Here is a 12,791-nt window from a genome sequence, read left to right on the forward strand (position 1 = left end):
GTACAATGATCATATGAGGACAAGCTCTCCTTAGGAATAAAGGCTTGTAGCAGTACCTGAACTATGTGAGATGCCTCAAACTATAGTATGGCTCCTCTGGAGAGCTGCCCTCCACCACTCTTTGCAGCCCAATGATGAAAAAAAATCTGTCAGAGTGAACTCTGCAGCCAACCCAGTGCAGAGCCGTCCCAGCTCCCAGAAAAGCTGGTGTGCTGTACCACCCTCTGCCCCGTGCCGGATCAGGGCCAGGCTGAGCTGAAAAGGTGCTGAGGCCATATGGTTTCTCAGTCCCCCAAGGGCTGGTGGGATCAGGGCACCAGAATATTTCGTGGCTTGCTCTAACAGAAAGGTGAAAGACCCTGAGGAATGTATGTATGCACAGCACCCTACTCCTGGATGTGCATCCCACACCAGGCCTGAGTGCTTTGTACAGCCCAGCTGCTAGCATGAAGACAGCACAGGACCTGTAATCCATCTGTCCTTACTTAAAAGCACAAGAAACAAAGCACATTAGCCTCTAGATGAGAATATCTGGATTGTATTGTCATCAGGCAAACCTTGTCCTTTTACTTAGGGAAAAGAAATAATGTATCAGCCTGCTGCTCATTCTGGCTCCTTCTGTAAGGGCTTTTTTTATTCACTTCAGTGAATAACAGCCTCCAGTCAAGACACCGTTTTCTAGTTCTCCTCCCTGCACATGCTTACCTCTCCATCCACCTTGTCTGAGCATTACAGACATGACTCAGCATCTCCTTCCCCCTAAGGAATGGGAAAAGTCTGCACAGCGGGGTACTCATCTGGAACTCAGGAGACCTGATTTAATGCCAAGCTCTCCCCATGACAGCCTGCTGAGTGACTGACCACAGGCATGTCCCTTGTTCTGCCTCAATTTCCCTACCTGCGGAGTACAACTAACGATGTTGATTTCTTTAGCATAATATTTGATCTACTGTCCATAAATAGCACTTAACTCCAATGAGAGTAATGCTGGCCTCAGAAAGCCAAAGATAGCAATGCATGCCAGAGAGCCCAATGCCTTCTCCATGTGTTATGGCTTCTGCCAGAAATCTTCTGAGCACATGGCACAACTGCTGGGACCTGATCTCAGGTCACAGACATCCTCTTCCTAAGGCCCAATAAATCACATGATGCTGTCTGAGAAAGATTACTCTAAGCAGATGTTCTCATCACCTGATTTTTCTATTCAGGTGCCACAGAAAGACCTCAGCTCATACTGCAAGTATCAGCAGCACAATCACTGTTGTGCCTCTGTGGACTGTTTAGGTGAATTCGTGCAGCAATCCAAAGGCTAACGAATAGAGTACTCTGGCAGGGAAGGAGATGGGAGGAGGAAGTGACACTGATTAATCTGTGATCGTTAACAATGTTTTTAAGTCTTGCAAATGAAGATAATGATATGGGTAATCAACTGTCTTACTCCAGGGTATAAACTGATCATCTGCTGGGATAAAATGGGAATTCCTATAACACACATTTTCTTGTCCATTGTAAAGTCACTTGATGGCATTAGCAGATTGATTATTTTCTCGCAAAGTCCCAGCTATTCATTATTTCCAGAAGGTTTTGAAATTAGGTCAGATGATACAGGAATGCAGCTCACTATAGCAAATGCCAATATCCTCTCAATCATTTTGGTTTCCTAACTTAATAATTATATTTGTAATTTTTGTTCTCAGATCAAGTTCTAAATTTTACTTCTCTTTCTGTGTGCAGTCATTATTTTCACAGATTCATTTTAATTTCATGGATCCTATTCTGAAGAGTCCTTATGTAGGTTTACGCACTGCAGTTTGCACAGCCCCATGAGTGAGGACAGTGCAATGAACTCACAAGGACATATCAGAGCCTTGCAGTAAAATCCATAGCCAGTAATAAAGCCGGTCGCACCACAAACAGATATTGCAATAAACATAAAAAGAAAGGAAAACTGAAATGCGAGATAAAACCACAATGTAGACAACAATTAAAACCTACCAGTCCTAAGATGATAATCTTAGGTATCTAATGGTACCTACGCAACTTGGATAAACCAGGTTTTGAAATCTGCCCTCCAATCTTTCAAAAACCCTGCAAGTTTTGGTAGGCCTGAGAGTATGCACAGGCTGGCTGGTCAGCCCTGGTTCCCAAAAGAAGTGAAGATAAATAAGACTAGAGTTCAGAATCCCTCACCACAACAGCCCCCGTACATGATCCCTTCTGTTGTTTTCTGCGCTGGAAGCTGCAAGTTGGATTTACCTTTCTACAGACCTCTGGTGAAATCTTTCCTCCAGATTCCCTCTTCACCAAATCCTCTGTTCAGCTCAGCAGCAGCAGCAGAAGTTGCAGAAGAAAATCTGTCTTTTTTTCAGACAGCTTCTTTCTCTTTTTCTCAAGCAGAGTGAAGTGAAAAGAGACCAGATTGATGGCAGGAGAGTTTGAAGGCCTCTGCTGGGCTACAGGAATTTAGGAACAGTGTGTCCGTGTCTTTTTTTTATGCATGTTGGACAAGAACCTCAATTCCTTCTAGGAAAAACAATCTCTTGGTGTTTCTGCCATCCACTCACCCCTTCTCTCATTTGCTGAGATTGTTAGCAGGGGTGCCAGCTATGGAGGGCGAAGGCTGGCCCGGTAGGAAGAAGGCCAGCTCCTCTGACCACATCCCAGCAAAGGCACTATTTTCTATCACCTCTCTGGTTTTGCCTCACTTTTCTCAGCACAACCACTCAGAAGTGGCAGATCCGCAGCTCCCTACCCCTAAGCAAAGGGGCAGAATCTTTCAAGGACATTGTGTCAGCTTGTAATTTTCTTTCCTGTATCAGCTTTTAAATGTGACAGCAAGACTTGAGCAGAAGGCAGTGAATGTTGCCTTGCTTAAAGAGGAAAGATGATAATCACCTTATCAGAAAGTGACAGGAAAATGACTCTTGGCTCCCATGTAATTTTGAACTCAGTGGGAGCTTGGACCTGGGAGCTGTTGCCCCTCTTTCACACTCAATCTGCTGAATCTCTGCTGAGTGCTAATCAGAATCTGTCCATGTTGCCTTCATACCTATACATAGTTTGCTGATGTCTTCCACAAGTCAGTCAGTTCTTTAGAATAAGAGTTAACTCATGGAACTCCTGGCCACACGATAATGTGACTGCTAAATTTTTAAAGGGATTTAGGGGAAAAAAACTCAAAAAATAGAAAAAATCATGAATGTCTTAGTAATACAAAGAATATTATGTTTGGCCAAGAAAGTCCGTTATTTGCAAATCTCTGTAAATGAGAAAAATGTACAAGGGAATCATAATTTATTGGGCGTTTTTTAATACATATTTTTAGCATCCTCTACTTGCCACTGTTGGAGCATGGAACTGAGCTAGAGGGACCTCTGGTCTGACTCAGTATGGCCTGTGCTCTTAATGCTCTCTTTCTCACCTCAAACCTCTCGTGGCACCCATCTCACCTTTTCCAACATTTCTCAATTACTTATTCATTCTGCCCGACTCTTCTGCCACCCAGTGATGGATTGCCATTAGTTTTATGGGTCTCCTGGAAAAAAAATGCTCCCACTTCATCTCTGGTAAAGCTGCATGGCCATGTAAATGAGAAGGTGTTAGAAAGGGCCAGGGCTTATAACCTGTTCATTTACAACCAGGAACATGTTCTAACATACACATAGCCAAGGGCAGCAGTCACAGCAATGTTGGCAGACCAGCTTGTATTAAATCCTCTCACTGAAAATGTTAATGCTCAATGATGCATACACAGATATATATGGATCATTAAGTATACATACATAGAAACACATATATATTTATATACACACATGTAGGTGTGTCTACATAAATATATATTTGTCAGCACAGACAAACTCAGTGATCCCCATCAATAAATGAGTGTCTGCACACACACATGTACAATGAGTCTACTAAAATGATAGCAAACCTCTGCAGGGCTGTGAAGCAAAAAGATTATTTCTCTTTATGTAGATTTGGAGAGACGCTTAGTACAGGAGATGAAGTGGCAGGGGTGATAATTATGAGTCAGAGCTGGAACAACATAAAGCCCTTCTCTGGACACACAAAAACATCGTCTCTGATTTGAATGGTACAGACTAGCAACTCTCTCGAGCAAATACTGCTTCTGTTTGGATATATCACAATCGACTAGAAGGGGAATACAATCTGATTCCTTTCCCTTGGTGGACAACCTCAGGCAAGTAACGTGCTGTGCCTATGGCCTGTCAACACAGAAGTGTGAGATCTGACCCATTAGAACGTGACATCATTAAAAGATATACTAGTCGCCAGTAAGGGCTATAGGACAGAAGTTAGAAAACTGTAGATTTCAAAAAGACTAGTGCTTTCTAGGCACTCATTGGGTCACCTAAGAATTTGCCTAACCCATTTGCCCTTATGCATTTGAGTAATTGTCCTAAAGGACCCTTTGCTTTCTACAGCTGGTTTCCTCACGCCTGCACCAAACACTGTGATGTGCTTTGGTACACATCTCTCGAAGTGCTGTGACACTAAGGGAGCTGAACTGACCATCTTGTCAGATGAGATGAGTGTCAGAACAACAGTGAAAGGAACTGTAGAAGTGGATGATCAGCCAGGAATGGAGGAAGGGAGAGTGGATTCACCTTGGTTAGGCCGCAGCTCCAAGTTAGACCAGCTCACACAGTCTCGTGGTACATCCCTGCATGTCACAAAACTACATTCTTAGCAGAGCCCACTCAGCTACGCTTGTAAGGAAATAATTCATTCTTGCACCCTTACAGCCATATGAAATAACAAAATCTTAGAATAATTTAGGTGGAACAGACCTCTGCAAGAACCTTGTGCAATTCCCCACTAAAAGCAGCTCCTAATTCGAAGTACACTAAGATATTCAGACTCATATAATGCCCCTACATACAAATCTACAGATTTTACCATACTGCTAAATTCTTTAGGACTGTCTTAGGACATGTATACACAGCACAAAGCACAGAAGATCCAAAAAGCCTAGGATGCTCATACAATACAGACAGATACTGCAACTGCTCACTTAACAGCCGTGAAGCGGTATGAAATTCTGTGCTAAAACTGTTGCTACTTCCTACAGCCCAGAGAGCACCTCACAGGATGTGCCACAAAATGAAGGTTGGGAATAATAGTCATTCTACTGATATACTGATTTTAATAAGATAGTATTATGATAATATTGTTAATAATGCAATATGTTAATAATAGCTGGAGTATAATGGCTATTTAATACACATTCCCCTCAGAATATTATTTTTTGGAAGTAGTAGAACACAGACCACTTTGATGCAAATCAATGGAAGAAATTTTCACTAATAGGAATCAGCCGAGACCACTAGATGAAATGTTTTGCATTTCCCAGGATGAAAGACAAATCTTTAAAAGCTACTAACCTACCCAGTTTGGCAGTACACAAATATGAGCACAGTCTTGGTCTCTGCCTCAGCCCTGCTTCTACTCTAAGAGCTCCCACTGATCCCATTGTCAGCTGAGGGATACTAATCCCAAACCGTTGTGCTCCTCTCATCAGCTTCTTGAAATCACTGGGATTTCTACCCCCAAACACAAATTCCATGTACCTCTAACAACCATGTGTTATCTTGGTTCAGAGCATGGTCAGTAGCTATAGAAAGGCATTGACTTCTTCTCAGCTAAAGCTTCTACAAGCTCCGCATGATCCTACACTGCCCTTATAGATGAGTTCACTAAAATTCTCATTGTGAGAAATACCTAAGTGATCTGCATAGAAATTATTTGCATGTGGCCTTTATAAATGGGCTCTTTCCTCCTCAGTTCCTTTAACGCTGTGGATAGGAATTTCTCTAAACATTTATGGCAAGTATCATGCGAAATGTCTTTGTATGGCTTTTACAGACTATTAAGAATAGTTTTAAAAATTGCTAATGATGACAGTAATAATAAAAACAATACCAATAACAATAGCAATAATAATATGCCTGCAAAGATTTCAAAAGAAAAAAAGCCAGCTCTCAACAAAGCTCATACACAATATTCAGCAAGATAACTCACTTCCTACATTCTCCATCAGAAGACTACAGAGATATAAGTAACAATAACCTTAGATTTAAAATGCATCTTTCATCTCAAAAGAAAACTGCATTGATTTATAAAGTAAACAGGCTAAATCCACAGCTAGCTGAAACTGATTAGCTCCATTGATTTCAATGAAGGTGCTGATGTGCAGATTTATTTGAGCTCAGATCTGTCTCTCTGCACATATGTGTGTGTGTGTGTGTCTGCATGCCTGTGTGGTTGGAAAGCGATACACGTTGCGCATTGCACAAAGAATTTCACACAAAAAGACCATATTAACCAACACAGAAAGTGACATATTATTGCTGCATCTGGAGAAAAATGCGTCGAGTGAACAGAATGCAGGCTCTAATCTTTAGCTGGGGATTGGCATATATTTCCTCAACCGGATGCTCACAGCAGTCTTGTGAAAAGGCTCACAGGTATATCATATGCTGTTGTGGTTTGCTCTTTGTAAAAACGGGGCCAATATTTGCAGACAGCAAGGCAGCAGATGTGCAGATATGTTCTTCTACACAAACAAGTACTCCACTTTTATGAAGAAAAAGCCAAAGCCAAGGCATGGTTTTGGAGTAAAGGAAAAACTAGCAACCCTACCAGAACTGATACCACCTCTACTCCGATAAAATCTCAACAGCTGTCTGTGACATAGACACGGAGGCTGCCTCGTTCTGCCCCAGAACTATTTGGGAAATAAACTTAAGAGTGCCACTCCTATGCTTTATGGGCATAAAGGATAACCATAATTACTTAGCCTGGCCTTCCTAGGACACTTTAGCACAGTAGATAAAGATGAGCTATACAGGAGCTGGCTACACCTTCCTGATCCTCCCAAGAGTACAGCACCAACGCACTTCTTCTGTCATGGCATAGATGGCAAAGAAGCCAGCTCAAATGGCCCTTTGCCAGAAGAGGATTTTTCCCCAGCCCCTTTCTTGCAGTTAAGGTGAGCTCAGCTGCAAGTACAGACCGCTCCTCACCACATAGTCGCTTCTGTTTGTGTAAGGCTGATGTAGGCCTGGTTTTTGAAAGGCATATCAGCACAAATCACACAACCCAGTTGGAAGAAATTCAAATCACTAGCAGAAATGCCCAAGACACACAACTGTTATCTGATCCAAGCTTCCTCAGAAACTGATGACAAGCATACCCAGCAGTCTACTCTCAGTCTGTCACTACCTGTGACACCAGCAATGAGATCCACCTACACATTTCTGCCACATAAGTAGGCAGATGGACTGAAGCCTAGAAGAAAATATACTGGGCCTGAATCTCTTTTCTCTTGCAAGTAGTGAAAATCTGCAGGAACTTCAGGTGCAGAAAGCAGGAAAAGCAAACTGACTGCAAGGTGAAATTTACAGTGTATCTCCTGCTCCTGAGTTGGAGCGCTGCAACAGTGTCTGATGTGATTAACCAGAGGCACTCCTTCATGCCACTGCAGATATGCTTCAGAGGCATGCCTCAGTCTGAGGCATCTTAGCCACCTTGCTTTCTGATCCTTTTCAGAAAGCTGTTCCAGCCAGCTCAGAGAAAATACAGGTAAAAAGGCATCTCTGCAAGCAACGAAGGCAGTGCATCCAGTCCTTGCTTTGTTCAGAATCCCAGAGCAGAGTGCTCTGATCTGCTTTGTGCAAGAGGTTAGATGACTCTTTGAAGATGCCTCTGAACTTAAAAAGTTCCCTCTCTCCCCCGGTTGTTAAACTCAGATCCTGGCTGGTTCTTGGGCTAACATTACCCCACCAATTCCACCAGCCTTACCCAGCACTTCAGCACTCTTGGGAGGAGGAAGGTCCGAGCACCTTGTGTTGGGTTTGTGTGGCGGGGGTTTGGTAGCCGGGAAGGGGCTACAGGGGTGGCTCCTGTGAGAAGGTGCTAGAAGCTTCCCCAGCCCCAAGTTGGACTTGCCGCTGGCCAAGGCCGAGCCCATCAGTGGTGGTGGTAGCACCTCTGTGATAGCTTATTTAAGAAGGGGAAAGACTGCTGAAAAAAGGAAGAGCTGCAGCGAAGAGAGGAGTGGGATGTGAGAGAAACAACCATGCAGACACCGAGGTCAGTGAAGAAGGAGAGGGAGGAGGTGTGCTGGAGCAGAGATTCCCCTGCAGCCTGTGGTGAGAGGGCAGGCTGTCCCCCTGCAGCCCATGGAGGTTAACGGTGGAGCAGAGATTCCCCTGCAGCCCGTGGAGGACCCCACGCCAGAGCAGGTGGCTGGGCCCAGAGAAGGCCGTGACTCCGTGGGAAAGCCCACGCTGGAGCAGTTAATGGAGGACTGCAGCCCGTGGAAAGGACTTGTGTTGGAGAAGCTCGTGGAGGGCTGACCCCCGTGAGAGGGACCCCACGCTGGAGCAGGGGAAGAGTGTGAGGAGTCCTCCCCCGAGGAGGAAGGAGCTGCAGAAACAACGTGTGATGAACTGACTGCAACCCCCATTCCCCGTCCCCCTGCACCACTGCAGGGAGGAGGTAGAGGAATCGGGAGCAAAGCTGAGCCCAGGAAGAAGGGAGGGGTGGGAGGAAGGTGTGTTTTGAAGATATGGTTCTATTTCTCATTATCCTACTCTGATTTGATTGGTAACAAATTAAATTGATTTCTTTTTCCCCAAGTCGAGTCTGTTTTGCCTGTGACCACAATTGGTGAGTGATCCCTCCCTGTCCTTGTCTCGACTCCCGAGCCTTTGTTGTATTTTCTCCTCCCCATCCCACTGAGGGGGAGGAGTGAGCAAGCAGCCACATGGTGCTTTGTTGCCGGCTGGGCCTAAACCACGACACACCTTCAGTGCCAGCCCAGGCTCTTCCTTCTATGGTATGGGTGAATCAGCATACTACACCCCAGACCAGGAAGGTTATTCTGAGCTCAGCTCTGCATATGCACACTGAGAACACCTTTAGCTTGAGCTAAAACCAGCCCACAATGCAGACAGTGAGTAACGAGGTTTGGGGATATTCATACCCAGCAGCAATCTCAAAAGACAGTCAAGCTGCACGACTGGAGCAAGCACAGAACTGACATTGGGTGCAACCATACAGAGATCTCTAGCCTCTGAAGAGCACTGCAGTCCCTGCGCCATCAGATCCAAGGAACACAATCTCAGCAGTATTTATGAGAAGGGACCTCTAGATGTCACTAGTCCAAGCTCTTACTCCAAGACAGACTGTCGCCAACTGTATCATACCACTAGATCAGGGCAGATATGTCTTCATCTAGCCAAGGCTTGAAAACTTGCAGGGATGGTGATACCTCAACTTCTCTGTAACCTGACCAGGGCTACACCACTCCCCAGAGAACCAGATTTACCTACTGTCCTATCTGAACTCCCAAGCTACAGCTTGGGACCATCTCTCCTTGTTATACCACTTGCCACTACTGGGAAGAGTTTGGCTCCATCATCTGTTTGCCACATGATACATGGACACTTCACCTGGGTCTGACCATCAGCAAAAACCACAAAGCAGCACCATGCCTTCATGCAACACTACATGTGTAGCTATACAGTGCTGCACTGCACACCATGAGGCTCACCATGCACTTGGGGATCTCCATGCACCCCTTCTGCCATCACATTTTAAAAAAGTTAAGAGCTGCTATACTTACGTCATTATCTGGGTCTCTATTCCAGGGTCTACAAGGGATCCATCCACAAAAAGTGGTGTTGATGTGAAACTGTATTTACTCCAGGATCTTCCCTCATCAAAACTCACCCTGGGATAGAAGCAGACAAGATTTATACACATAAAAAGACTTACTCTAGAGCAACTGCAGCAATTAAATGTTGGCTAAGGTCTGCAAGCTCCAGCAGCTAGATTTATAGACAAGCACCAATCTTTGCCATTTCCCAGCCCACTAATTCATGCTCTTGGTGTACTTTGAAAGATCAAAGCCTTAGAAAGTATAAACACTGACAATAAGGACATGGATATACTTGATCCAGCTGTACATCAGACCCAAGGGATCAAGAGGCATTGCCAAGTCCTGTTTCTGGATCTGCAATAGCACCTGGCATGAGGCATCACTCCGAGCATAAGCAGCTGTGGCCTGAATGCATGAAAATTGCTGTCAACACCATGGGATGTTTCGACCTATGCATGTATAATTGCCATATGGCATTAGCTACAATCTCTCTAGCCCTATTAATACTTCTTTGCATGCCATCTCAGAGGTGGTCTCCATTTTACTGAGAGGTGGAGGAAGGAGGCCAAACTGAGCCACAGTCAGTGGTTAGTCTGAGCGCTCTTTGCCTGTTACAGTTGTAAAGCAAGGTTGTGTGCTGGTTAAAATTACAGCATTTCCCTTCTTAGAGGCTGAGAGCGTTCACACTGCCAGTGACAAGCCAGGGTAACTCAGTGGCTTTTGATCATCTGTCCCTACCCACAACCACAGTGCGCCTTACTTTCTGTTTTTATCAAAGAGCACGTGTATCCTAACCCAGTTGACAGGGTCTTGGTTGAATTAGACAACAGGCTTTTAGATTAGCAGAGGAGGGTTAGAAAACCCTGCTTTCAGCTGCACCCCAGCAACCTCTCTATCACTGACAACTGCAAAGGAGTAAGTGAATGAACAGTCTAACTGACCCACCAGCAGACAGACTGGGTCAGGACTCTGGTGGCCTCTGCGTTAGTGCCCTTTCCCAGCCTCCCTCATGGCCTCCCCCCCAGCCATCCGTGGCCCGGGAGCCCCATTGGCACCATAGGAGTGCCAGGCTCCAGCTCTGCCACAGCCCTGCCTGGCCATGGCCCTGATATATATATATATATATATTTATATATTATATAATATGTGTATATATATTTATATATTATATTATATATATTTTTATATATATATATAAAGCGCCTATCACCGTATTGATAATCATTCTTTGGAACCACTCTGACAGCAGAGGTAAGAACAGGACTCAGCCTGTCAATACCTCAGCACTTCTGTTTCCAACCAATTTAAAAAAAAAAAAAAAAAGCCACAAGACTTTGCTGCCAGCCTGCCTGGCTGGTGTTTAATACTGCTACTCCATCAGGGTTGGAGGAGTAGCTAGCTAGGGCACTAGCTGGGGCAGTGGGATGGCCCCTGGCTGCAAGATCCTGCCCTGCTCTCCCAGGGACCTCGGTTGGCTCCCAGCTTCCCAGCCCTCAGGGAGCTACCAGCCCTCAGGTCACCCTGATAGCCTGTGCCCACAACAGTGGGGAAAACAGCCAGAGGAGGGTTTGGGTTTTTTTTCCTACTACAGCAGGAAAGACAGGCAACCTGCAGGCTGTCAGCATCCAGCTCCCAGAGCTGCTGCCCATGAACAGTTCTGAAAGCAACCAAGTTTCTCTCTGCCCCCAGACTCTCCACACAACCGCTCCCACACAATTTCTGCCCAGAATTTCAGCTCCAAATTATACCAGCAAAGGAAGAACAAACAGAGAAGCACAAAGGTTTATTGGCTGTAAAATTATTTGATCCTCTCCCAGCAGGGTCGTTACAGAGTTCTCTGTAATTCTGTGAGGTACTTGGACTGTGAAGGCTGACAGATTACTCTCGATGGACATTACCAAAGAGACAATCATGGCACAAATTTCTTCTTTGAATAGCAGGAAACACTTCTCATTTTAAAGTGAGCGTAAAAAAGAAGTCTGCTTTATTTTCCAGGCAATGAAAGTTTAGGGGGATGCGCGTGTGTGTGCGCGCACATGCATCTGAGCACCTGGATTTGTCTGAGAGGGTCTTGCTGGAAACTGAATCCTCCCCACTCCAGGTAGGCAGTATCAGGGACACTACCTGAGATGCCACCAAAGGACCAGGAGGCCAGCATAATACGTATTACAAACAATGGGTTACACCAACCTCAGATCTCCAGCTTGGAAAGCCAAGGCTTGCAGTCACCATTCCCTAAGTATCTGCCTCTCACAGCACCTAGCAAAACACCTTCACCTGACCCACAATGCACATCTGCCAGAAGAGGAAGCTGACTATAGACCAAAGACAGAAAGCTGGGAGTACAACAGCATACAAAAACCTTATCTGCCCTAAATCTATTTATTTAAATGTATGTATCTTCCCATACACCTGTGCATTTGTACGCTGTTCTGCTTGCATGCTTATCTATCTAAATAGCATTTCAATTTCTGGGGAACAGCATGCTTCATTAGCTTAGCTAAAGTTCTCTCGGCTTTTCAATTATCCACCCCTCTTTTCTCCAGGATGAAACTTATTGTACAGTGTCTCAGCCTAAGAACTAATAGATGTACATGTACCCTTTAATCTATTCCACTTCTGCCCGTAAAACAGGTCCCTACTGAGGCAATATGAAGCAAATTCCAAAGCCCCTAAGGGTACAATTTTGGAGGAAACCTTTTGGAGCTTATTGATAACAGCTCTAAATCACTACTCATTTAATAGAGTAGGTGGGGGACTCATAGTACTGCACATGCCATTTCATGAGACTTAGTGGAAAGGAAGAACATCTGAAAGGAACCTGTGCAAAGCAAACAAAGGTGAACTGGGCTCTCAGCTCCTATGGAAAGTCAACCTGTGACCAAATCTTTCCCAACATCTAAGTACAGGCACTTGTATGTAATGTGCTTTTTACATTCAAAGAGACTTCACAAGGTAAGACACAATTAAAACAGTTACACCTGGGTTGAATAGTATAGTAATAAATGGTTAATACATGACTTACAGCTCTTTCAATAAGTGGCTCACCTTTCACTCTTCCAGAGCTCTACTTGCCACAGCCTGATGTACCTACTGCTGGTGA

General features: G+C 44.7%; 1 protein-coding gene across 1 annotated transcript in view; it reads right to left on the bottom strand.

Moving 5' to 3' along the window:
- Nucleotides 1-12,791, bottom strand: part of SORCS3 (sortilin related VPS10 domain containing receptor 3) — a 326,383-nt gene that overhangs the window by 46,624 nt on the left and 266,968 nt on the right. The window contains exon 14 of the mRNA XM_050899047.1: nt 9,653-9,760. Coding sequence (XP_050755004.1) covers nt 9,653-9,760 — 108 coding nt within the window. The remainder of the gene's footprint in view (nt 1-9,652; nt 9,761-12,791) is intronic.

Source organism: Gymnogyps californianus, chromosome 6 (genome assembly GCF_018139145.2).
Source record: "Gymnogyps californianus isolate 813 chromosome 6, ASM1813914v2, whole genome shotgun sequence".
Lineage (NCBI taxonomy): Eukaryota > Metazoa > Chordata > Aves > Accipitriformes > Cathartidae > Gymnogyps > Gymnogyps californianus.